This window comes from Ciconia boyciana, chromosome 13 (assembly GCF_034638445.1).
Source record: "Ciconia boyciana chromosome 13, ASM3463844v1, whole genome shotgun sequence".
NCBI lineage: Eukaryota > Metazoa > Chordata > Aves > Ciconiiformes > Ciconiidae > Ciconia > Ciconia boyciana.
Window position 1 is genome coordinate 19084406 of NC_132946.1, and position 25719 is coordinate 19110124.

General features: G+C 57.4%; 1 protein-coding gene across 7 annotated transcripts in view; it reads left to right on the forward strand.

The window, feature by feature from the left end:
• Nucleotides 1-25719, forward strand: part of LOC140658942 (ankyrin repeat and fibronectin type-III domain-containing protein 1-like) — a 260543-nt gene that overhangs the window by 229139 nt on the left and 5685 nt on the right. For all 7 annotated transcript variants that reach the window (XM_072878028.1, XM_072878030.1, XM_072878031.1 and 4 more), the window contains 13 exons: nucleotides 14980-15181; nucleotides 15508-15715; nucleotides 16009-16203; nucleotides 16472-16585; nucleotides 17206-17303; nucleotides 18742-18832; nucleotides 21005-21112; nucleotides 21366-21465; nucleotides 22034-22166; nucleotides 23386-23505; nucleotides 23896-24111; nucleotides 24464-24630; nucleotides 24954-25104. In XM_072878028.1, the coding sequence (XP_072734129.1) occupies nucleotides 14980-15181; nucleotides 15508-15715; nucleotides 16009-16203; nucleotides 16472-16585; nucleotides 17206-17303; nucleotides 18742-18832; nucleotides 21005-21112; nucleotides 21366-21465; nucleotides 22034-22166; nucleotides 23386-23505; nucleotides 23896-24111; nucleotides 24464-24630; nucleotides 24954-25104 (1903 nt within the window). The remainder of the gene's footprint in view (nucleotides 1-14979; nucleotides 15182-15507; nucleotides 15716-16008; nucleotides 16204-16471; nucleotides 16586-17205; nucleotides 17304-18741; nucleotides 18833-21004; nucleotides 21113-21365; nucleotides 21466-22033; nucleotides 22167-23385; nucleotides 23506-23895; nucleotides 24112-24463; nucleotides 24631-24953; nucleotides 25105-25719) is intronic.

Sequence of the window (25719 nt, forward strand, 5' to 3'; positions counted from 1 at the left end):
GGCACATCTCTCTTGCCTGAAGTCAGGGCAGGCTCCATACTGATGGTCTGCTGTGAAAAGCTGTTGATTCTGAGCTTTGAAAAATGAACATATGACATTATGTGGTGGCATTTGTTAAGCATGGCCACCAGAGCAGCTGCTGAGCTGAGCAGAGCTCCAATAACCATCTCTTCTTGGCAGTATCAGGATTGACTCTGGCCCACTGCCCCAAGAGGAGCCATCATCACCTTCAGCGGGATGCTGTGGCTTGCTGAGTTGATATTCTCCATGCAAACCCTACAGGTTTCTGAGCATGTGGTTGTTGCAGCCTCTGAGATGGCAGGGACTGCAGGTAGATCTGGCAGCGTGGTTACTCAGCTCTTCCCGCAGTCTTGTTTCTCCTCTCCACCTGCAGGCTCCACATTTAAGCGCTAAGGTGGCCAGGGGAGAAATGACCCAGATGAGGAGAGAAGTTCCCAACCCAAACTGACTCATCAAATTTTCTGAACTTCACCCATCACAGAGGAGAGTGCCTTGGGCTGGGGGCCAGGGACAGAACACTGGCCTGGGGCATAGGGGACCTGGCTTCTCCTGGCCTGCTGAGCAACTGAGGGCAAGATCTGCGCCTCTTTGTGCCTCAGTTTCTCACTCTTTAAAAGGAGCACAGCAATGCTGACCTCTTTTCTCAGGCACTTTGAGATCTACTGATGAAGGAGCTGGCTGTTGCTTTAGGACACTTGGTAACTGGGGTCTTCTGCTGGCAAACCTGTTCCCCCAGCCCCAGGGACAAGATGTAGGCTGGCTCCGAGCTTGGAGCTGGCAGGTCAAACTTACTGTTAGGCTTTGTAAGTTTAGAATTGCAAAGAGGAGGAAGAGGAGGCAGTTATTCAGGTCAGAGGCAGTGGCAGGAGTGGAAGTGGGTGGATGACTCTTTCTAGGTCTGGGGAGATCTGAACAGGTATAATCTTAAAACAAATTCTTGAGTTTAAATGTCACGTGCACCAGGCTGTGGAGTCAGAGTGTGCTCTCTCCTGCTGTGTGATGGAGCCTTCAGCCTTTCTGCAAGCCTGGCCTACATCAGATGATACAAGCCTTGAAGGAGAGACTCATCGGTGGGTCAGTCCCTCCTACCTTGTGCCAGGGAACAGTCTTGAGGGCAGAGACAGTCTGGTGAGGCTTGGCTGGGTTTCTGGTGCTGGTCTGCTCTGCCTCTGGTCCTTATCAGAAAGTGAAGTTGGGTGAAGGCATGGGTTTGCCGGTGAGCGAGCAGGTCATCTGAGGTCTAATGCGTGCCAAGGCACTGCCAGGGCGTCTTGTCACTGCGCCATGCCCCTCATGGGCAGCCAGCCCACCTCCTGCTCCATCCTCCCTGCTGCAGGCTGGGCTGCCAGTGCGGCTCGCTTCGGGGGAGCTCGGAGCCAAGTCCTGCCGTGCCCCGCGCCAGGCGGGTGCTTGTGGTTAGGAGAGCTGGTTAGGTTTCCCTGTGCACTGAAATCCCACAAAGCAGCGGGCCAAATCCTGGGAAGCAAGGAGGCTGCTTCTGGACACAGATAAGCTGGCGTGGCATTTAGCTAATGCTCCTGCTTTACCTCTCTCTGCCTGGTATCTTGCTGGCTGTCCCAGGGGCTGTCTTCTGAGGGAACCTCAGCTGTGAGCGTGTTCTTGGAGCTCCTTGAGTGAGAAGGTGGATAAGCCGGTGGGGCACTTGCCTGCTTTCTGTGCAAGTGGAAGGCTGATGCTGCTACGAGGTCCCATCCTCCCAGCGTTCTCCTGGCCCTGCTCTGCCCCGGTCATGAGCTCTGGAAGGCTCGTGGCAAGCAGAAAAGCAGTTTTGCTCATGGAGCAGAGCTCCACTCGGGTGAACTTCACATGAACTTGTGAAGTTTCTTTGGCCATTTTCTTTCCTGACAGGATGCTGTATTGTACAGGATGCTGTATTGTACAGGGACCCAAGGCTGCCTTCCTCGTGCACCGGCATGCTCACCTCATCCTCCTGCTGTGCCATGGAGGAGGCATCTGCTGCCTGAGCAGCTGCTCTTCACCCCAGGTAGAAACGCCAGCAGACGGATAGATCTGTCCCTGGGCTACACTGGGGCCGTGCTGCCATAACTGCTGCTCTCCCTGGTCTTAGGGGGGATGGTAGGCATCCCGTTGCAGCACCAGGGCTTTAGTGACCTGCTCAAGGTCACCCAGGTGGTCTGTGACACAGGTAAGAGTTAAATCCCCGCACCTTGTCCGGCTCCCACGTTTTACCCAGAGGTCACACTTGCTAGCTTTCACATCTGTGTTCATACCACGTCATCTGGTCTGCCACCAGAAAAATCGGGTGTAACAGAGGAAGAGAAACCCTCTGGGCTGAGGGCTTGTTGGCACAGTAAATTGGAACGTGTGACTGCAGCCTGAGCCAGCCCGTGTCAACACAGGGGACAAGGTGTGGCATCCCAGGCCAGCACGTGCCAAGATGCAGTGGGCACCTAGAGGGGCTTTCCAGGTCCGTGAGCATCTTGGTCCCAAGGAAGCTGTCTTGCAGCACACAGCCAGGAGAAGCAGGGTGAGGAGCATGGTGGGATGAGCAGGGTGTCTCAGGAGCATGAGATGTCTCCACTGCTCCTCTTGCTGTTCAGGGGATGGCGAGGGGGAGAAAGGAGACAGAAGCACCCACTGTGTGTTGAGGGCACCAGCTCTGTGAGATGTTTCCCAGCCTCTTGGTGATGGAGGAGCCCAAGCGGTTTAGGTCTGGCTCGAAGCTCCTGCTCGGTGTAACCATGTGAACAGGGATCTCCCAAGTGCTTTGAGAGATCTCTGAGGTGCTGGGGTCGGAGTGGTCTCCTCTCACCCTGTGTTGCCACCTCTCATCTCCAGGGACACCTGCACCCATTGGCCCCTGCCACCCTTGCTCTTCTGTGCTGCAGTGAAGTCATCCTTATGTGCTGCCATGGAGGGGCGAGGAGGGCACCTCTCGCCCGACACGTTGATTGTAGATGGAGCCAGCAGACGCCTGTGTTAAGGCTGTATAACACTTTCCAGCGGAAGTTTGTTTGCTTATACCTTTGCCAGACTTTAACTGTTTGGGCTGAATTTTTCCATGCTCGCTCTGCCTCAGGCTGAACTTTCTCATCCCCCCCCCCCCAAAGTTTCAGCAGAAGGTTGGGGAAAAATGGTAGCTTTGCCAATTTTTTTTTTCCTCCCGTCTCTTTGTTTGAGGACTTCTGGTGCCTCCATGCCTTGGAAAAGAGACTTGAAATTTGGCAGGGTTGGTGCATTCCTGGTGGAAATCAACACAGATTTGGTCAAATTGTTAGCCTCTGGAAAGCATGGTTGTGCATGCTTGGAGGAGCTCTTCGGAGGCTAGCTGCTGAAGTCCCCATCTTCTGTAAAGAGGCTGGCCACTGCACCCACTGCTCTCCAGCTGCACCAAGCACCTCCCATTTCCATCTCTAGAGGCACCCCTTTGCCCACGCTAGTTCAGGTCAGGAGCAGTGACTGCAAGGAGCCCGAGTGGTTGTGTGGTGCTCCTCATTAGCAAGTCTCAAAGCACTTTACAGAAGACAACATTGTCTTTATCTCAATTTCCCGTGCGTGGAAACTGAGGCACTGGCTTTGGGCATCACCTGCCTCTCGCCCTCAGTGGTAGCGCAAGGAACAGAGATCAGGTCAGCTTGGGCAGTGTCTTGTCTCTAGACCAGGAGAAGCTGAGGCAATGCTCAATGAGAGGAGAGAGCATTTCCCGGTGCTCCCATGTCCTGCGAGACCTCGGGAAAGGGCATTCGCACCCCTGCCTCTCCCATGGGTGTGCCTAGCAGCACTGGTCACATCAATGCATGGATGGGTGAGCATGTCCTGATGGTCGGAGGTTTGACCTGGCGATTACTATGATTTTTAACATTGCTCTTTTATATTAGGGTGGAAATCTTTTCAAATTGCTGTCCTGGGGGCTCTGACAATTCCTCCGTAGGCTCCATTATCCTCAGCTTGAGGTTTTCCACCTGATGGTGTCTCAAAGCTTTTTGCAGCTAAAGGGAGAATAAGGTGAGACATGAGGTGGGAAAGCTGCAGTCTGATGGAGGCAGCAGGCAAACCTCGGCTGGAAGGAGGCCTGGCTGGAGATGAGGTCTCCCCAGCTAGTGCCATTACAAGAGTGCTTGAGCCCTTGTGGGATGTTTTTGAGCAAATGGCAAAAAAAGTTGGCTTCTCCTCTCGAACTGCAGCCTTTGGACCCTGACTCCACTGGAGATGCATGGAGGGAAGGTCGGCTCTGGCATACATGAGTGCTTTTGTAGTTGGGTGGCAGTGAACGAGCTCCTCTGGCATTGCACTGGGTGGTGCTGGCATAACACCAGCAGCAGGGCTACATGGTGGGTTTGGTCCCTCCTGTCAGAGGAGAAGACCCCGGTGGGTGCTGGGTAGGAAGCTGATCGTGGAGAGAGCCAGGAGCAAATCCTGGCACGAAGCTGTGCTGAACGGGAAGCCAGCCTGGGACATGCCACCGGCAGTCCAAGGAGATCCCCAACGGGGGGTGGCTGCCTTTGGTAGCAGTGCCAGGGACACCATGTGGGTAGCGGCCAGCATGCCCAGCACTGCCAGCTGGGTCCTGCTGGTTGCCTTCCAGCAGGAAAGGGGTTTTCTGACTCCAGTAACATTTACCAGCTGGGCAGCATCTCTGGAGCCGGGTGTGTGCGTTTGTCTGGTCTTCCATTGTGTCTTGGCCGTCATCTCCTCCTCCCCGCCGAGATCAATGTCTGTGGCCTGCCTTTTATAACCCCTTTGGGTGCAGCTCTGGAAGTCTTCAGCCAGCAGTGCTGGTTTCCATCGTGCAGCTTTGGCGTGCTTGAGCAGCTTGGTCCCCATCTAGCTGGATGGCTTGGGTAGGACGATGGACTGGAGGTGGGTTTCCACCAGAAGGGACATCCCAGTGAAGGGCTGGAGAGGCCCCTGGAGGGCTGTGAAGCACAGGTGGGATGTAGTTGGCTGGGGATGGAGACCAGCCACAGGTATGGGGGAGTGAGCTCAGATGACCTCCAGAAGTCCTTCTTGGGCCAATTTTCTACAATTTCAAGGTTTTGGAGAAGAGGTGGTTTCCGATGAAAGCCAGATCTCACTAGCGTATTCTTCCTGGTGGCACCAGGTGGCGCAGGAGGGTAAAGGATTTGCTTGTCATCCCCTCAGGTCTGGGTTCAAATTGATTGCCTGTCACTGCTGTGATAAGTCTGTAGGTCTCAGCCCCCATGGCATGTGGCTGTGCCCCCATGCTGGGGCGAGCTGCAGCCCCAGGGCCAGGCAGCGGGGATGCGGCTCCCAGGAGTCCTGTTTCCAGCAGAGCGAGGAGCTGAGCCAACGTTTGAACCATAGCGTGGGACCTGGGTGCATGGGGGCTGGGGAGCCCCACCATCCCAGGATTGGGGCACAGCGGTGCAGAGGAGCCGGTCTCGAGGGGAGAGCCCCAGTGGGTCTCAGGAGGGTGAGGAAGAGGCAGTGTGGGATGTTGCCCTGGTGCAAGGCCATGCTGAAATGCAGGGCATTCCTCCCGCACACGCTTGAGCCATCGTGGGGGAAGGTAAGTTAGTGCTTTTCCTGGCCCCCGGGGGGTCCTGGGCATTTCGCTGGGGTGTGGTACATGGCGGCAGCCCTCAGAGGAGCCGGGGCACTGCCATCCTGGCCCCCATGGCTCCTTTTCCCATTGGGACGGCGCTCAGACGCAGCCACTGGCCCTGCGCAGGCTGGGGTTGCCACAGTAGCTTCTCCAGCAGCCTGCCCTGCTCCCTTCCAAGAAGTGGGTGTCAGGGCCCGAGCAAGGGGACGGGACCAAGCTTGGATGAGCATGGTCTTACATCCCTTCTCACTCCTCCCAGCATGGCAGCTGGGCCCTGGCCGCACAGCTGAGCATCCCCACACTGAGCATCCACTTTCTGCTCCACTTGGGTCCAAGCTGGGGCCCTGCGACCCCGTAGAGATATTTTTTTCCCCTCCTTGTACCTTCAGTGATCTTTGAGACCAGGCGTCGTATGACTCAGCTTCTGTATTTGATACCCCCGAGAAGAGTTTGCACACATGCATCTGTGGCACAGAGTGGTGCTCGTTCCTGGCAGGCCAAGCTAGGATAGGATTTCTTCCTGAAAGAGGGGCAGTGAGTCCCCACTGCTCATCCGCTTTTAATATGCGGAAGTCTGATTTAGCCAGGATGGTGCCAGCAGGTCGGGGGTGTCTTCCAGAGCACTGTTGACCTGCTCCAGCATCTGGGCTTGTGAGATCTGGAAGGACTGGAGGAAGCACTGTTGCCATGCAGAGCAGGTGCTTGGCCGGTCCCTCTGTGCTTTGGAAATCTCTCTGTCCTCCTGTCCCTACCTGCAAAGGTCCAGCTGGTTGCGTGTGCCAGAAGCATTGGGCACATTTTGGGTGCTGGGGCTGAACTGCTAGTTCTGGCAGTCGGCACGAGGCACGGTCAGCAGAAGTTGACACCAACATAGATCCTGCGAAGGGCAGTTTGGGTGCTGACATTTAGGTCCTCTCTGTTTCTGCTGCCTGGTCCCTGCGAGCAGCTCAGGTCTGGCAGCAGCTCCCAACTCAAGCAAGGAGCACCCAGCCAGCCCCCGGGGCTGAGCGGCCTGGGCAGCGGTGCTGAGCTCCCTCCCTGGGGTGCTGGGCGAGCACAAGGTCACAGGCGCTGCAGTTGCAGAGGTTTGCAGAGGGCAGTGGTTTGCAGGGTGCATGGGTCTGCAGGGTGCATGGGTCTGCAGGGGGCAAGGGTTGCAGGGGGCAGGGGTTTGCAGGGCGACTGCAAGCCCCAACTCAGTCAGGCCCCAGGGCTGCACGCTTGGCTCTCGGCGCTGGAGGACTGGCACTGTCTGCCTCCTGCCTGGCAGCAGCAGGGTTTTCAGGTGGCCACAGGGCTGTGGTCGCACCCGGCGCTGCCTGTTGCTGCTGTGGGTACCTGGCGCCCGGGCGGCCGCGCAGGGCTTCCCCATGAGCTTTGGTCATGGCTCGGGGCAGCCCATCCTGCTCAGTCCTGTCTCCCATCAGGTTCCAGTTAAAACCAAATGCGTTCTCCAGCCTAAGCTGCACTGCCGTTTAAGCCCTTCCAAAAATGAAACAAATACCCACGGACTGCAATTCGAATTGCAGCTCAATTAGAGCTCGTTCCCAATGCGATCATAAAACCTCCAGTACGAAAACAAACAACCCAACCAAACCACATCCAAGCCTGACAGCATCCTCTGGAATGCCTTTAAAATAACAAGGGGGGGCAGAGGAAGATGAAAGCGGCATGGCCGGTGGGAAGAGGGCTCTTCGGCCCCGAGGGGCAGCCTGGAGGTGGGCTGAGCAGGTGTGGAGCAGGGTGCTTTGGGAAGGGGACCGGTGCGGAAGTGATGGGTAATGATGGAGATGGGGTGGGATGGAGACCAGTGTGGAAGTGAGGGGTATGATGGAGACAGGGCAGCTCGGGGTCCGTGGAGTAAAGGCTTAGGCAGTGTTCCCAGCAGGATTTAGTGGGGTGAGGAAGAGGAAGATGCATAGGTGTTTTGCAGCATGGTGGTGGTGCTCTGAGCTGCTTCGATGGTGGGTGTTTGAGCGGGGGGGGGCAGGGCTGGAGCAGGACCACAGCGGCTGGAATGCATGTCCCGCGTAACCCTGGCTTGCACCGAGTCCAGCCAGTCTGGTGCCGTGGTTCGGGTTTCACTGCGGACTTTAAACCCAGCCATATTTAGCGTGCGCTTCGCTGGCCTGTCAGGGAGGGGAAGCCACAGCACAACTAATAAAAAAAGCCAAACAAAAACAATGTAATTAAAGAGACTCAGCACTGTGTGTTCCCATAGCAAGAACATTTACCCAAGACTTCCTTGCTCAGATACTTAATGTCAAGCAGCAATTAAAGGCTGGCATTGTGGGGAGCACAGCGAGGAGGGTTTACCCTGGCTGGGAGGTGGGAGCCCAGGGCTGAGCACAGCTCCCGATAGCAGACCTGCCATCCCCAGTGCCCGTGCTGGTGGGGAGGCACCAGGGGCTTTTGGCACTGGGAGGTGCCCCAGGGACAAGCGGTGCTGGTGACAGGGGGATGCTGCACCCCAAGCAGTGGCTGCTGAACCCCTCCAGGCAGAGACACCCTTGGTCTGTAATGCACATACCCGCTTAGCTTGGTCCCCACAGAAATTTGGAAGCATAAAAGCAGAAAAGCGGATTTTCTAGGTGCGAGCCTCTGGGCAGAGAGGGCCAGGAGCTCTGCTGGGGTAAATCCTCATGAAAACAGTGAAGCCAGCAGAGCTGGGCTGGGGTGCAGAGCCGACAGCCTGACATAGACGTTGCTTCTCCCCTCCAGCATCTCCTTCCTGAGACGGGTCCACGGATGGAGCCCGTGCGAGCCTCTGGCATTTTATGTTTCCCCTCCCTCAAGGGATGACTCGGGGTGCCCGGAGCCAGGCTGTGCCAGCTGATGCCCCCTTCAGAGCAGCTCAGGGCTGGTGCTCATGGGCCGATGGTAGTCAGCATCATCTGCCTTGGCTAGAGAGCCAGCCATTGCACACCATCCCTTAGCACGGTCCCCGAGGAGAAGTGCCTCGGTGTCCTGGCAAAGCTGCGTGAGGTGTATATGCAGGCAAGGCAGGAGCTGCCCAGGAGGGACACGTGTGTGGGCACTGCCAGGACGGTGCCGCTTTGTGACTACGGCGTGCGCGTGACAGCAGTCCCAGCCACGACAGCAGACTGTCACAGGGGACCGAGGAACTGAAAGTCTGATTTTGGTTGTATTTTAATGGGGGTTGAGCCACAGGCTCCTTCTGGGCTCACTTAAAAACAGTGATTGGGATGCTTAATTAAACAAAAAAAGAAAATAAAGAAGCAGCAGCATTATCGTGTTGCAGCATAATTTGCTCGAGCGTCTCTGTTCCCTTCCTCCCCCAAATGTACTGCTGGGCCTGCAGAAACAGGGTGTTTTATGCGAGGCCTCCGCAGACTGTCAGCAAGTGATCTACTTGGTTGGCTCCGAACCTCTCTTGGAGCCCTGAAGTCTCCGTCTCTCCCAGATTCAGAGCCTGTGATTTAGGAGGGAGGTACAGTGGGGGCAAGCCGTGCAGCCAGGCTCTTCTTTGCTGTACTGCACCGGGGGACATGGCCGTGCCTTGGGAGGACACCGCCGACTCACCAACCAGCCCCATGATGTGGGACATCACAAGTCCAGCCCACGTACCTCCCCACTGCCATGGCCCCTCCAGCAGCCGAGTGAGGGCTGGTCCCACGGGGGCTGCACTGCATGCTGCAGCTGCTGCACGCCCAGCATGAGCGTTCCCCAAGGGATGCAAAAGCCTCCTGATTCAGGGAACAGCCTGGCCAGCGAGGCATGACGCTGACTCCCTCTTGCTCCCGCAGCCGAATCCTCCACTTCTTCCCCTGCAGAGGTTCAGGGCTCTGAACACTGGCGGGATGTTGCAGATCTCACCCAGGATGTGCTCTTCTCCTCCACCTTGTTCAGGTACCAAGCTGCTGGGATTCGGCTTTCAAATCCAATGCCGTGCCATGATGCGGTGGGCTGTGTGGCCATGGGGTCCGCTCTCTGCTGCCTTGGGTTGCAAGCTCCTCAAGAAACACCTACATGCACCACGGCGTGCCTGGTGTGGAGGTGGCAGAGACAACGTGCAGCCATACCAGCATTGCCAAACTGCTGCCTGATGCTCGGGGACGCCCTGCACTGACCCAGGTGCTGTGCAGCAGCTCCTGGCCTTGCACCACGCTGAGCTCCTCTGAGCATTGGGCTAATAACGTTGGGCTTCTGGAGCTCAAACAAAAATGTACTGGCAGGAGCAGGATCTATATAAGTTAGTTGTTATTGCTAAACAAAAGAGGCATGCTCGTTTCGGCTCCATTCAAAACAAAACCCAGCGGATTTGCCAAGTGGGGAAAAAAGAGAAAATCTGTAGGAAACAAACAAAGCCCTGGATCTGGTTTGGTGCCTTTCCCTGGACCCAGGTTTCAATAAGCAAGTGCATTTTCCAGGCACGCAGATGTTTCCGCAGAGCAGGAGTGTTTTGCTCCATCTTTGCATGGCCAGGTCACTGCACAATATTTAAATACCTTTGCGCTCTGCACACCTCAGGATGGGTAACTGGTGTGCAGGCTGCTCCTGTGTGTCCTGTCGCCTTGCAGGGATGCTAAGCACAGTGTTTCATCCTAGTTTTGAGTGTGCCTTTTGATGGGTTATGAAATCCCACTCTTTTGGAAGGGCTCCCCTACTCATGCTCCATTTTGGATCTACTATTTCCCCAGTCCTGAAAAATTGCTTATATTCAGGCAGAAAGAGTGGAAAATGCGAGTGCATCAGCAGCTCCTCTTCATGCTGGATGCTGCACTTCTGGTTCGTGTCCCCATGAGCCGAGAGGAGCTCCTTTGTGTGTTAGGAGCTCAAGTGGATTCTGCTGTGGAGTATTTAGCATCCGAGTGTTTGTGGCCACCACGTGTGATTTCCTGCATCCACCAAGGGTGAGCGTGGCCCTGGTCATGGGGTCGGGCTGAGTGTGCTCAAATGAGGACAGCCACCAGTTTGGGGTGAGGTTGACTGGGTTGGGTTGACTCTCCCTGATACCTAATTTTTAGGCTTCTCCTGTCCTTTGCCTGTTTCTTCACTGGATAACCCTATGGACTGAATTGGACCACAGTTCAGGAAAGCGTCCTTGGCAGCTTGTGCTAACGTACCACTGACATCCACAGTGCCACGAGGCTACAACGAGCTCTGCAAGGACCCAGTCCTTCTCCTCCTCCATGCCCCAAGCCTTCTCATCCTTTCAAAGCATTAACACCTTTCATCCTCCATCCTTTGGGCTCCCTTTTTCTCGTGCACAGAGCCCCGCAGCTTCTCTCTCTGCTGCATCAGGCTGCAGATGGCAGGGAGCAGCTTCCCAAAGTGACAGCCACCCACACCAACTCCGAGGACGGGAGTGTGGCACTGAGCTCACGTCTGCTGCCACCGGCTGGAGTCTGCCCTCTCGCTGCCAGCGTGGGCGGGCACCCATGAGCTAATCCCTTCCACGGCCGGCATGGGGGGTGGCGGGGACCAGGCAGCCTTGGTTTTTGGCTGGAAGGCCATTGCCACCAGCGACAGCATCTCTTGCACATGAGTCCTTTCACAACCCGGGCTCCCACTGGTGGGAGGTGGCATGGGATGGCCACCGTGGTCCCCAGCAACCACATCACATGACCTCCAGGCAGGATGGTCATTACCTGCCTGTCCGGGTACCTCCAGCCCCTGTCCCCGAGACAGGAGCACATGGCGGCAGAGAGGACAAAGTCCCCCTGGGGTTTATATATCTGTTGCAGCGGGTGCCCAGCGTGGGCCATCCCCGTGGGTGCTCGCGGGAGGATGACTGGGTCCCGCTGGGCTCGGGGCGGGCGGGAATCCTTCCAGCCAGCCTGGGGTCTGGGCTCTGCTGGCGGGACAGTGCAGCCCTGTCTGACATGGACTGGTTCTCTGCTGGAGGCTCAGAGAGGCTACGCCCTTAAACAAAATGCACTTAAAATCATATAATTACAACAATTATTAACACTGTTTACTAGGCCAAGATCTGCAGCATTGGAAACATTAAAACCCAGAACATGCAGAAACCACAATGTTATGAACTACACAGTGGATTTGCTTGTGTTCGTTGCAGAAGGAGGGATAAAATGACGCACATCCATCCTTATGTGCTTTAAAAAAAAAAAAAAATCCTCATTACATTGGTTTCATGAGATGGGTCTGGCCAGTCCCAGTGCATCCTTTAGCAGAACCTCAGCCTTTTCCATGGAGTTTGCTGGTACATGGATTTATGGCATTGCAGACCTGATGTCCACACCGCCTCCCTGACAATTGCAAGCACATCCCACAGCCAGAAAACTGAACTGCTGGGGCAGGCAAAGCACCCATCCCCTGCTGTGGTGTTTGCAGTAGGTAGGTAAATGATTAGCAACAAGAACTGATTGTGGTTGAGATAAATTTAGTTCAGCTGTGCTGAGACTGTAAAGGCAGAGGAGGTGGGCCCTCCTCCCACCACCTCCCTGCAGGATGGGGCTTTGCCATCGGTGAGCTGGTGTTGGCTGGTCATACCTTGAGGGCATGACGTCTGTGGGTGTTGTTTTCAGCTATCAATTGCTCCACCGCAAAATTTAGCTCTAGATAAATCAAGACTATTTCACTGAGTCCAGATGACTCATAACCACAGGGCAGGAAACTCTTTTATCTTTGGGGCAGCTGGTTTAATATAGATACATGTTCACTCCTGAGCTCTGAATAATTTCTGTCTCTTTACTTCTCATTAAAAGCAAATGAGATGAGGGAAAATAGTGAGAAATTTCTCTGTGTCACCTCTGTTTCTACCATCTCTGAGAGAACTTCCTCCAAATTGTGCAGTCTGTCTGTACTGGGTCATTTGCCATATATTTTAATTGGCAGAAAAAAGTGCTTTTGCTCCAAAGCACCACTCCTTTTTTAAACTTTGATTCTGCAGGCATGGATGAAGCAGGGATCTGTTACAACAGGGTCTAACCCACCTTCCAGGGAGGTACTTTTGGGGTCTTCCTTCCTTTCCTGATGTGGGAGAGCATTGTTGCCTCCTGGGATGAAGGGGAACCACAGAGGAATTGGGCACCTCATCGATGAGCCTGCTAAAAGAGCTGTCTTCACAGCTGAGCAGCAGCTGGAGGTGGAGAGAGGAGCACTTGGGCAGCAGGGAGCTCTTATACCCAAGAGAAAAAGCAAGGTTTTGCTGGAGAGTCTCTCAAGTTGGTTATTTCTCTTTCCTAAGTATGTCAGATAGTACATTGCTTCTTGGGCTTGGTCCGTGGGTCAGGACCTGCCTTTCTGGTTGCCTCTTCCTGCCAGAGTGCCCTGCCTGCACAGGCATGGGTGGCTTTTCTCTCTTAATTTCTGTCTACCAGTGACAGCAGAAGTGTGATGCTTTTCTGCTCCTTTGATATCTGGGGTCTTGTATTTGCCATCTGTAGCGGCTTGTATATGCCATGTGCAGAGCCCCTTGGCATGAGGAGTCTTCAGCACTGGCCACGCCAGGAGCTGCTCCATGTCCATGATGAAACGTGTTGTGCTCAGGCTGGCACAGCTGTAAGCTGAGGACTCTGCATTCAGAGCCTGGTAGGTCCCAGTGAGCCCAGGGCTGGTTCTTCAGCAATTCCCTGTGTCGTGCAGGTCTCTCCCCATGTAGTGATGCCCTCCTGGTGGAGAGCTGCTCCCCTTCCTCCCTACCAGAACCAGCAGGACTCTGCTGCACAGATCTCGCCAACCTCTGCATGGTTGCTTAGGGGTGTCTTGCCACCTGAAGCTCACGTGGTTGGTGTTCACTGTCTGTCCGTCCGGTCTGTAAAGCCCTATGTTCAGATAACGCCCATCCCTGGAGGAATCCGGGGCAGCAACTCAACACTGCAGCTTGGGCCACACTCAAGACCTCTAAATCCATAGGCTGAAGCCAGTGAGATGAGTGATTGGCAGGAGCCAACCTCCCCATCATTTTCTGCTTTTAAATATCACAGTAATAAAAGGTAAAATCATTAAAGGACTTCTGCAGCCCACTGTGCCTAATCTGAAATCAGGACGATGAAGAGCACATAGCGAGGTTGTTATTAATATCCTGCCTCCTGATGAAGGCTTATAAACATCATCATCACAGGCACAGCTTCATGGTAGCATTTTGGCATGACCTAGACAACTGTCATGTTTTTATCATGCTTACCCCTTGCTTGATATTTAACCAATAAAGTGATATGGGGAAGACCTTGCCCCTAAATATCTGACCTTATATACAGGGGTATGAGGTCAAAACTGAGAGAAACTGTGTTAAGCATGGTTGTGCTAAATGCTCTGTAGACCTGATGCTCCTTGTCTGGGAACTGTGCCACGGGCTATGGCAAGAAGGGGATCAGATGTTTGATGCCAGTGAAAACCCTCGGTGCTGTAAGGGATGACTCATGGGCAAAAGCCCCACACAGCAGCGCGGCCACACTCACACTGAAGCTGGGGACTTTGCCTGGTGGGGATGAGGTCTTGGTGGGGACCTGAGGGTCATGGCTGCAGGGAGAGGGGCAGCTCCCCCTCTGGGAGAGGGAGAAAAGATGCCAGCTTTCCTAGTCACTTGTACATAATTATCATGGCTATTAAAGTAGAAATGAAAATCAGAGTGGAGAAAAGACTTTGCAGCTTAATCAGTGTGGATGGAGAAGGTGAGGAGCAGCTGTGGAGCCTGGGTCTACTGGTGACCTGGAGACTAGGGGTCACTGGTCCCCATTGAGACCTGGCATTGTCTCAGTGCCAATTAAAAATTGCCTTTTGTCCATTCCTTGCTCTTGCTTCACTTTCAGAGGGTGTCCTTTGCTGGAATAAAGACCCTGAGGAAATTCATGTACCAAAGAGGGCTGAGGGATGGTGATAAGCACAAGAGATGGGATCCTGCTAGAAGGAACCCATCTCCATCGATGTGGAGAGGGTGTGTGAGGCCATCCCAAGCCAACTGCGTGATGGGCAGCGTGCACTTAGCACGGGGCTGGGGAGCTGTCGGTCCCTGCGGCCCCCACTGCTGAGGGGGTCTGGGCAGCCCTGGATGGGGCAGCCCATCTCTGTAGGAGCTGGGTGGGAGTCAGGAGAGATTTCCCTGGTGTGATGGATGGGGACCAGTTGCAGAGCTGAACAGCCTGCGGTTGCTTGGGGCATCCCAGGTCAAGGGCAGTGTGCAGCCAGACCGGCCCTTGGGTCTGGAAGGAAATGTCTCACCTGCAGGGTTCGTACAAGCCCCTCGGGACCCCCACAGGGCCAGCAGCAGCAATGGGGAGCAGGAACAGACTGGCCTCAGCTGATAACAGGTGGATGAGGGCATTGCTGGCACCAGCAGCCGCCTTGCGGCCGCTCACATTGGTACTGGCCCAGCACTGCTCTGACTCTCCTGGGTCGTGCCTCAGTCCCGACGCTGAAGATGTGCCTCTGCCTTTCTGGCACATCCTCCGTGCCTCGTTTCCCCACACCTCCTTGCCCTTTCCCAGGTCATCCTCCCCTAAAATGACGCAGCAGATGCGGGACCTGCAGCTGGCGCAGGCCAGGAAGCCGCCGGGCCCTTCCTCACCGAACGCGGCCAAGAGGCTCTACCGAAACCTGTCAGGGAAATTCCGCGTCAACTACACATCCTTCGACGAGGGCAGCCTGGCGGGACGGGGCGAGAAGGAGAAGCTCCGCAAGTCCTACCTGGTCAGTGCCTGCTGGCTCCATCCAGCGCTGCTGTGGCGGGGAAGACAGGGATGGAGGGACCGTGTGTGGGCGATGCTGTCACCTGGGTGGAAGCGCATGAGTGCATTAAATGAAGCCGCCCTGGAGCAAGTTCAGCTGGAGCTGGTCTGGGTGTTTGCTCAGCATCACCTGGTTGTTTCTGCAAAGAGCTGATGCTCCCGAGCCCCTGGGCCCAGGGCAGCCCACCCTGTTTGGGTTTGTGGGGTGCTGGTGAGGGGCTAGGGTGTTTGGTGGGGTGGAGGAGGGTGGCCCACGCTCAGCCAACCTGTGTTTCTACTTCCACCCAGTTCCAGAGCAATGCTGCCCTCTTTGAGGCCGTGGAGCTGCAGGACCTAGACAGGGTCCAGGAGCTGCTGAAGCAGTACAGCCCCGAGGAGCTGGACCTCAACACCCCCAACAGTGAGGGGCTACTGCCCCTGGATATCGCCATCATGACCAACAATGCTCCCATTGCCAGGGCCCTGCTGCAGGCAGGAGCAAAGGAGAGCCCGCACTGTGAGTTGTTGCAGGGGAGCTGTGCCGTGCCCATCACCTGGGTCTCCAACCTGGTGGAGCAGGGCACCCCAGGCAGCGGGGTCCACGTGGGGAGGCGGTCACTGGGCTCTGGGAAACTGGTGCAGGCTGTAGCAGGTGCTCGAGTGGAGCCCAGGAACAGGACATGGAGGGGAGGATGGGGTCTCGGGGTGGGGACTTGGTGCCAGCAGAGCCTGGGCTTGCCCTAGCCACCTTCTCTTCCCTCCTCCTGGCTCCCCTCCCGGGACTCACGGCCGTGCCCACCCACCCCACAGTCGTGAGCCTGGAGAGCCGCTCACTGCACCTCTCCACGCTGGTGCGGGAAGCGGAGCAGCGCGTCAACGAGCTGATGGCGCAGGTGGTGAACGAGGCACACAACGCCGACTGCTCCGAGAAGGAGAAGCAGCTCAAGGCCTGGGAGTGGCGATACCGGCTTTACAAGCGCATGAAGGCAGGGTTCGAGCATGCCCGTGAGTGCCTGCAGGAGGGCTTGGGGGGCCTGGGGAGCAGCCCCTGTGCTGGGGGAAGGAGCAGGGCTGTGCATGGTCCAGGCACGGGGCTGTACCAGCACCCGTCAGAGTATCCCCGCACCCTGTAACCAGGGCTCACTGTATGGGTGTGTGTGGGGTGAGCACTCTGGGAACGTGTCCCTTGGCATGGGGGGAGGCCCAGGAGGGACACCGAGGGGTTCAGAGTGACCGTCCTCGCTGTAGTGGTCCCTGTGCTCTCTGTCCCCAGGAGTGCCAGACGCCCCCACCAACGTCCACCTCTCCGTGGCCAGCAGCTCCTCGGTGCAGGTGACCTTCTGGGAGCCCCTGAGCATCAACTCAGCTGTCATCACCAAGTACAAAGGTAAGGACCGGGGTCCCGACAGCAGTGCAGGGGACACGCAGCCATGGCAGGTGCCTTGAGCATGCTGGGGGCATGCTGGGGCACTCACCCCGTGCATGCCACGCCAGCATGCCGGGGGCATGGGCAGTGCTGCCAAGCCCCTGTCAAGCCACCTTTGTGCTTGAGCGCAGAACGAGCCAGGGCTGCATGCTGCTGGACAGCCTGGCCACCACCCAAACGGTCACCAAACCACCATCCTGCACCAGAACAAAACTCGGGCAAGATGCCACCCCCTCGTCTTGCACACTGCGGGGGGCTTTGCCATCCTGCCGCTCCTACACCCCTCACCCACTTAAACCAGATATTTTTGGCTTCTGGGAGAATTCCCCCCATCCCCAGCTCCTGACCCATCGCATGAGGGTGCTGACCCTGTCTGATGTGGCTTGGTGAGGAGGACTACGACTCCCTGTGCCATCCCCGCCGTTGTGGCTCCCCTTCTCCCCTGCCTTCACTCAGCTGCCTCCAGTTCCCATGCTGCCTGCAGTCCCTCTGCAGCTACTGGCCCGACACGCTGCAGCCAGCCCTGGTAGCCTGTCCCTGCTCCAGGGCCACGTGGCACCTTGGGGTCTCTCTCCTTTCAGTGGAGTGGAGCTGCTCCCCCACCTTCTCGCCACCACTGGGGGAGGCCGTGATCGACAAGCTGAAGAACCTGCACTTCACCATCCGGGGGCTGGTGTCGGTGAGCTCTCGGGGTGCCCCATGGGGGTCCGGGCTGCGGGGGGAGAGCCCATGGCCAGGAAAAGCCGCTGGCCATGGTGCAGCCCGTGGGGTTGTTCTCTGCAGCCAATGTGCGGAGGGGATGGGGCATCATTTCGAGCAGGAGGAATAGGATTGTGCCACGGTGGTGTTCAGCAGAGCCCGTGGGCAGAGCTAGGATTGTGGGGCTGGGAGAGGCATCTGTCTGTCCTTGCATGGCCGTGGCTGCCCTGGCAATGGGGAAACGCCTTGCACGGAGTGCCTGGGGACTCTCAAGTGAAAGGCAGAACGGGCCCATTCACCGAGCGCCTGATTTATCCTCTGTCCCCCACCCTGCTCCCATCTCCACCCGTGCTCCTCGTGGGCAATAAATCAGTGGCTTGTTCTTCTGCCACCTGCACAGATTGACCCCCCACACCAGCCCCGTCGCTCATTGGAGAGGGGGGACCAGCCCTGTCTCCATCTCTGGGAGCTCGGCAAGGTCACAGGCTGGTTGGGGCCAGGGCTCCCCGCTGTTTTATCTCCCTGAGAACCGCAGGGGCCATGCTGCCTGTCAGCTGTCCCCTCCCCGGGGGCTGCCATCCTGTCCGTGGTACGCATTGGACAGGCGGGGTGAGATGGGGCGGGATGGGGACCGCAGCAGGGTGGAGCTTGCGATGGGAACACAGGGAGATGCTGGGATGGATGGGGTTGCCCTTACCAGGGAGATGCAGTGCCGAAGTTCCTGGGCAGGCAGGCAGGCAGGCTTGAGGAGCGGAGGAAGCCCTCGATGTGGTTAGAGGGGCTCAGCCAAAGCAGGGTGCCGGAGCCCCAGAGCCACCGTCGGGGCGGGAGAGCTGCCCTGGTGCGCGGCAGGATGGGACTCAAGCAGAGCCCGGAGCAGCGCTGCTGCAAGGAGCTGGCCCAAGCCCATCAATCATGCTTTCAGAGCTGCTTCGCAGGCTCCTGTTCGCCTCCATGAGTGCCTGGAGGCCTTGCAACATCTGGCAGCTTGACTGAGCTTTAATCAGAGGCCTTTAATCACTGTCGCCATGCCACAAGCCCTCGACAGCGTTGGGCCAGCTCCCTCTCTCCAGGGGCCGGATCCTTGCACGTCCCAGGGGGAAGGCAGCATCCTGACCCTCCAGGCTGTGGAAGCCCCATGTCTCTGGGGCCGGAACATCTCCTGGCAAGGGGCATTCCAATGTCCCATCTTTACTCTGCCTCCCCCCAAAACCAGCCACCCAGGCTGTGAGGAATTCTATAGCATCTGATAACAAGAGCTTTGTACAACTGGAGGAGGTCAGAGCCGGTGACCGGGAGTGCGGGCTCCCAGTTTAGTACTCCTTGTGGTGTACTGGGCTACGGGGGGGATCCTCCTTCCCTCGCACGCCAAGCTGGGAGAGGTGCCGGTGCCCTGAGTGTGGCTTCCCTCCTCGCAGGGCACGGCTTACTACGTCCAGGTGTCCGCCTACAACATGAAGGGCTGGGGTCCTCCGCAAGCCTCCGTGCCCCCTTTCGCCATCCCTTCCAGTAAGTACCACTGGGAACACCCACAGGAGCCGACACCGGCTGCAGGATGGATGGGGGGAGGTGGCAGCTCCCCATGCCATCAGGGGACCCTCTCGCTGCTGGGAAGGGGTCTAGTGGACTCGGGAACAGACGCAGCATTTGGAGTCTCGGGCCAAGCAGGGAGGCTGTGGCCACGGTTCCGGGATGCTGCCTCCAGCCAATAGAAGCTTTGCCAAATATTAATTTTTCAACCTGAAATTCTCCTGGCTGCCTAGTAAAGTCTGAGCCATTTTAGGCCACCTGGATCAGCTCATCCTAAGCTAGGAGAGAGGATGTTTTGCTTTCTCAGTTAAAAGGAAAGCAATGCCATCTCCTCTGTAGGAAGGAAAAACACCTCTGGGTTTTTTAGCAAAGGTTTGTAATTTAGCGCAGAGCAGCTTTTGGGAGGGGTCAGTCCTTACCACCTCAATGGCATCTGCCCCGAAGTGGCCAAGCTTGTGCAAAACCACCGTTGGAACGAGCTGAGGGGAGATATGGTGGGATGCCCCAGCTGAGCCCCTGGAGATGCCCCCCAGGGCTCAGAGCTGTCCTGGGTGGCAGTGGGCCTGGAGCCCTCCCTGTGCCACTGCATGCTCTCATCCATCCAGCCCAGCCCCGGGGACCTGCGTTCCCTGGCAGTGAGCTGGGATGGGGGTCAAGAGCCCCACCAGAGAATGGCTCTGGGCTGTCAGCACTTGCCTCCCCGTGCTGGCAGCGGGGGAAGCGGGGGAAAAGCCACTCAGTTTCACACAAGGCACCCCAGGGTGCAGAGGGAGACAGGCCAGGAGGACTCAACTGCAAGGAGCAGCTGCAAAGGGTGAAGTTCAGGGCTGAGCGGGCTCTGAGGTGGCCTCTGCCCTCGTCACCGGTCCCAAGATGGGTCTCCGCTGTGTGGTGATCCCGCAGGATCTGCGCCGTTGGATGTGTAAGGAGAGGCCCCATGCACACCTGGGGAGGCTGAGCCCATCCCAATGAGCAGGCAGCAGGGCAGTGGGCATGCGGCTCCTGCCACCACGCTTGCAGGCAGTGAGGCACCGGGCATGCTGCTGCATGTGAGCAGTGGATGCACCACGTATGGGTCAAGGTGCAGGTCTGACAGCACGAGAACAGCAATGGGGCCAGAGATGTGCAGGCACCATGTGTAGCTCTAGCTGCAGATACACAAGCGCTGTAGCACTGGTTTGGAAAGATGCAAAAATACATTTGCATGTATATGAATGCATATAGCGAGCCTACCCATGCACTGCATTGCCCTGGCTTTACCCTGTCCTGGTAGCGGGTGTTGGTCATGTTTGCACCCACTTTAAAGCCACTTTGCCATCCCTCATGGGTCACATTCCCCATGACCGAGATCCACACGGCATCAACAGAGAGTGCAGCTGAAGTGAATCAGACATGAGTGGGTTTTATTTATTTTTATCTCCATTAATATTTCTCCCTTCATAAAGATCCCTCCCTGGCCCAGCAGAATATAGTCAGGCACCTCCCTGGGTGTTTTTAAAGCTCCTAAAAATAGTGGCGAGCCCCAGCCAAAGTTAACAGAGCTGAACTTTCCATGGAAAACAGCAGCAGGCAGGACACAGGGGGTGTTTAAAGCAATTAATGTAAAGCTAACGTAGAAGCGCCGGCAGGTCCCCAGCCCCACTCGTGGTCCTGCTGCCATCTCGCAACGGGTGGAGCTGGCAGGAGAGCTTATTTACGTGTTTGCCGAGGTGAGCCCAGCTCTCGGCACTCGCCCGGAGAAAGCTGCAGCTCTGGGGAAGACCTGGAGGAAGACGCTGGAAAGAATTTTATTTTTTAAGGCTGGTGAAGTGCGGCAGCAACAGACAGGACCTTGTTCTTTCCCTCTGCCATGTCCCCACCGTGCTGCGGGGTGGCTGGTGCCCGTGGGGTGCTGTGCAGAGCCAGGGTGCTCCTGGGAAGAGGGGCGCAAAACCGGGGATCTCCCAAAGCTCAGCCCACCCAGAGGTGCCCAGCACCCATGACTGCTGCTGTGCCATCCATGCCGTGCCTGTGGGACACATAGGTGGGTTGCTGGGAGGTGACCTGCCATGGGCAGGAGGGGACAGGAAGCCCTCTTTCTCCCAGGCTGAGGGGTAGGTGCTGGGGGCAATGGGCCAGGTGCTGGGGGTGATGCTGGTCTGTCTCCCACAGACTGGCGGGAGTACGACGGCCGGGCTCCTCGGCGAAGGGGACAAGCTGAAGCTCTGGACCATCTGCTGGGCCAGGTGAAGACCGTCCACCAGCACTGTGTTTGCCATGGTGAGTGCACGGCATGGTGCTGCAGGGAGGCTGGGGTGGGGGATCCAGCTGGGCCCCCCAGGGTTGTGACATGGGCTGGGGGGCTGGGGTGGCACCAGGAGTAGGTCTGTCCCATGGATGAACGTAGCAGGGAGACAGCTCAGGCAGTGGAGACCTTGGCAGAGCCTTCTCACCAGGTTGGCATGCTGTGCCACGGGCTGCCGGCACGGCCCTTTGTGTGCTGCTGCAGCATCCTCTGCTCTCTGCTCCCCAGAGCCCTGCAAGAACCAGCCCCAGAGCAGGAAGCACTCTGTCTCCAAGAGCCTCAAGCACCTCTTCCATCCTGGCAGCAAGTTTCTCAAGACACTGAAGCGGTGAGAGACTGATGTGCGGGGGTGGTGGAGAGCCCGTCTCCTGGCAGGAGCATAGGGCTGCCCGTCCTGGGCACAGCCAGGAGCTGCATGCACAAGCCAGGGAGCGGGGGGTGCTCAGAGGTGGGTCCTCACCTGGAGCGAGCTGGTAGTATCAGTGCAGATGAGTCCCATTGCCCAGAAATCAAATGTTTCTCCTTGGTGTTTCCATTTGGACTGGCCAAGCTGTGCCTGTACCCAGATCCCTGCACCACCTCCGAGTATCACCCAACACTGCACCCCCTCTAGATCCCACCAGCCACCTTCACGCTTGGCCTCCAGGCACCCCAGCATGTCTCCTGCACAGGCCTGGCCCCATCACCCTCCCTTGTGCTGGCCGGGGCAACGGCCATGGCATCAGCTGTGGCATTGGCCAGGCTCGCCTTGCTGGCAGCATTGGGTTCCTGTTCCTGCTCCTGTACTGGCCGTGTCCCTCTTCTGCCATGGGCTGTTGGAGAGGAGCTGGGGCAGGTCTGGGAAATGAAGCTGGCAGCCAGAGGTGACACTGAAGTCTGTCTTCCCTCCCCTGCAGGGGCCTCTACCTGACAGCCATCTTCTACAAGGACGAAAACATCCTAGTGACCCATGAAGACCAGATCCCCGTGGTGGAGATTGATGACACCTACTCCTGCCTGCTCATGCAGGATTTTCTCTGGTTCACCAAGGTGGGTGGCCCAGGGACCCTGTGCTGTGCGCTCGGGCACGGCAGCAGTGTGTCTCCTGACACATCTCTATCTGCCTGGTCACCACCCTGGATGCTGCTGAGATGATGGCCACCATGATCTGCAGAGCGCCTTTGTTGCAGCACCTTCCTCAGTGCTGCCCGCGCAGGCAGCTGTGCCCATCATGCATGGGGTGCTGCAGGGCTCTCGCCGGGGCTGGTTGGGTCTGATTTGGGGCTGGAAGCAGCGTCAGGGGACACCCCATGTGCACAAAGTGAGCACAAGCTACTCCAGCTACTCGCACCAGATGACACAACATCTGGCAGCTCCTGGGCTTCCTGTCATTGCCTCCGGGACCTCCGCTGCACCTCTGCCCTCCCGTGCTCCGTGGGACAGAGCAATGCCAAGGGCCAGTCGCAGCCCAGGAGCGCCGGGGTGAGCCAAGCGGGCATCGTGCACCACCGCTGCCTTTGGCTGGCAGCAGCTCCCCCTCTGCCCCAGGCACTGGGGCTTGGCAACGCAGGCAGCCCACAGGCTTGCTGCTCACCAGGGTTCAGCATGAACCAAGAAACCACCAGGGAACGACATTTCTACCCCAGCCCCTGGAAGCCCAAAGGTGGGCGATGGACCGGTGCCATGCTGGGCAGGCTGCGTGCCATGATGGGTGGGTGATGGACCAGTGCCACACGGGGCAGGCTGCGTGCCACAACGGGTGGGCACTGCCTCTCCACAGGGATGCCAGTGGCTTCTCAGCTGTTTAACTGCTTCACTGTAGCATCCTGCCATGGCAGCTCTATCTCTGCTGTACAGACCAGGACATGCTGCCTGGTCCTCTGCTGTCAGTAGGCTTAGTGAAAGGGCAGGTGGGCAGCTCAGGGGCAAAATCTTTTGCTGGATGGTCCTTATCTACTGAGAGAGAGAAGGCTATCTTTTCCCTCCTTCTCTTGGCTATCTTCTGCTCAAACTTAAGAAGGTCTCAGTCCTAGATGAGGCAGATATCTGAGCGGACATGGCATGGTGCTTGCCTCGGGTACAGGCTCTGGAGACATCTCGGGGTGCCTGTGGCGTAGGAAATCGCACCCCTGCTGAGATGTGATATGTGCAGGTGCACGTTCCTAATCCAGCTCAAACAGAAAGGCAGACGGATTTCCCCAAAACACCTTTGTGTGAACCAGCTGCAGGCAGTGGTGGCCGGTGGTGACAGCCCTTTGGTGTGCTGCAGGTGTCGTGCATGTGGGACGAGATCCTGTGGCTGCGGCAGTGTGTCACCGTCTCCCAGTCGTCCTGTTCCTGCATCCTGCAGACACGCTTCAAGATGCTGCTGGCCATCTCACAAATGCAGGTGAGGGTGGGCCTGGCAGGGACTGAGCGCTTTTTGGGGGGCATTGTGGGCTGGGCTCCCTTGGGAGCAGCACGTGTGTGTGCCACAGCCAAGAAAACCCCAGGCTCTGCCAGTCCTGCCCATGGCTCAGTCAGCGGCAGGACCAGGTGCCCCTGCCTTGTCCTCCCTAGCAGGACCCTGGTTGTGGGGTGATGGGGTGTCAGGCTTCATGGAAATCTCATGCAGAGGGACGAGGGGCTGTCAATGGGTGCTTTGCTGGGCAGGCTGGTTTCCAGCAGGCAGAGGGGAGACCCCCAGTCATGTCCTGGCTGCCCAGACCCACAGAGCACTGTGCCTCAAGGATGTCCCCTGACCCGCTGCTTTCTCTTGCCCTCTCATCCCGTCACACAGGGGCTGCTGGGCATCCAGGACCTGGGGCAGGTCTTCTTCGAGCCTGTCAAAGACAAACAGGGCAACATCCTCATTGTCACCCTGAAGGAGGTGAAGACCAACCAGACCTTCGAGAGTGTCCGCTGGGTTCCCATCTGCAAGCTGCAGACCAGCCGCAAGTCCGTGTCTTCCCCAGAGGAGCCCACTGCTCTGGACACGCTGCTGATCTCCATCCAGGTGCTATGCCAGTGCTGTCGTGGCAGGGGATTGCAGTGGGCTCTTTTGCTGGACCAGCAGTGCTTCCTGCTCCCTCTTGGGCTGGAAAGGCCATGGCAGAGCCCAGGCTACCAAGGATTTGGTCCTGGCTGCAGGCAGAGGGGGAGCAGAGCCCAACCAGCCTTCCAAAACCCTGTTGCTTCGAGGGGAGACATCAGGCTGGTGCCGGATTCATCCCGGCAGCACCAGATTGTACGTGCTCTGCCGCTTCCCTTCTGCTGGCTGGGCTGGCTGTGCCACAGCAGCCGGCATGAGGGCAGGAGAGAGCCCTGCTGCGATGGCTTGCTCAATCCAGCAGTGCCTTTCTCCTCAGGACAAGCTGGCTTACCACCAGCGGAGCAGCCATGCCCTCTCCCCGGGCCTCTACCTGGGTTACTTGAAGCTCTGCAGCGCCGTGGATCAGATCCGAGTGCTGGTGCCGGAGCAGCTCCCCAACATCCTGTGCCATGTCAAGATTCGCTCCAACCCCAATATCTCCAGGTGGGGCTTGCAGGGCAGCTCACCTGGGGCAGCCAGGCTCCTCTGTCCCATCCAGCTTAAGAGCACCCATCACCTCCTGCTTCTGCTCTCGGGCTCCTGGCAGCAGCATAATATTCCCTTTCAGCCCCACTGCCTGCCATGCAGGGCAGCCTGGAGCTGCAGCAAACCAAGGTCCCCCTCTACCTCCGCAACTCCCGCATGCCTTGGGGTGCTGCACCATCTGGGGAGGAACATCTGAGCAAACACAGCTCTCATAGCAATTGCATGTTCAGGTCCACCCTGAGCTGCTCCCTTCTGCACGTGTCTGTCTCTCCCTTCTCCAGGGAGGAGTGGGAATGGCTGCAGAAGATGGCCAGCATGGAGGAGCCTGTTCCTGAGGAGCCAGAGGCTGAGACCTCCCAGAATCACTTGTTTCAGGAGCTCCAAGTGGCCATCAAGGAGCTGATGATGCTGGTCAACATCCCACTGCAAGAGGTACAGGCAGGTGCCGAGGTCTGAGGAGGAGGGAGGGGAAGGAGCTGTGCAGCACTGTGCTGGTCACCGCAGCAGGCAGGGTACCGCAGCCCCTGGTCCCTCTTTGGCAGCCTGAAGCATCGATCAGATTTTAGTCCCGTGCAAATAGAAGGCAAGTGGTGGACAACCAGCATCTGAACCATCTGCCTGCCCAGGGACATTGTCCACAGGAGCTGTTTGTCTTACCCTTACATGTACCTCCGAAGCAAGGATGGTGAATCTGGGTTTGTATTATTGCCTGCCATGTGGTTTGGTCCTGGGCTCAGCCAGCCCTTGCAGCACGAGACTGGCCCAGCTCTGCACCTCCAAAGCACAATGGTCCCTGGCCAGCCATGGGATGGAGTTGCAGCCTCCTGGGCCAGACTGCACGGGGAGAAATCCCTCCTCCACCATGCTGAGTATTCACTGGGAAGGTGTCCACCAGCCCCAGTGCCAGGCATGTGCCTCTGGCCAGGCAGCTGTGAGGGCACTTCTCTGAGCAGGGCTGAGACTATGGCTGGTGGCACCTCTTCTCTGAGACCCTGTTGTAGTGACTTTGACCAGTAGTTTATAGACTTTTAGGAGAAGTAAGAGAGA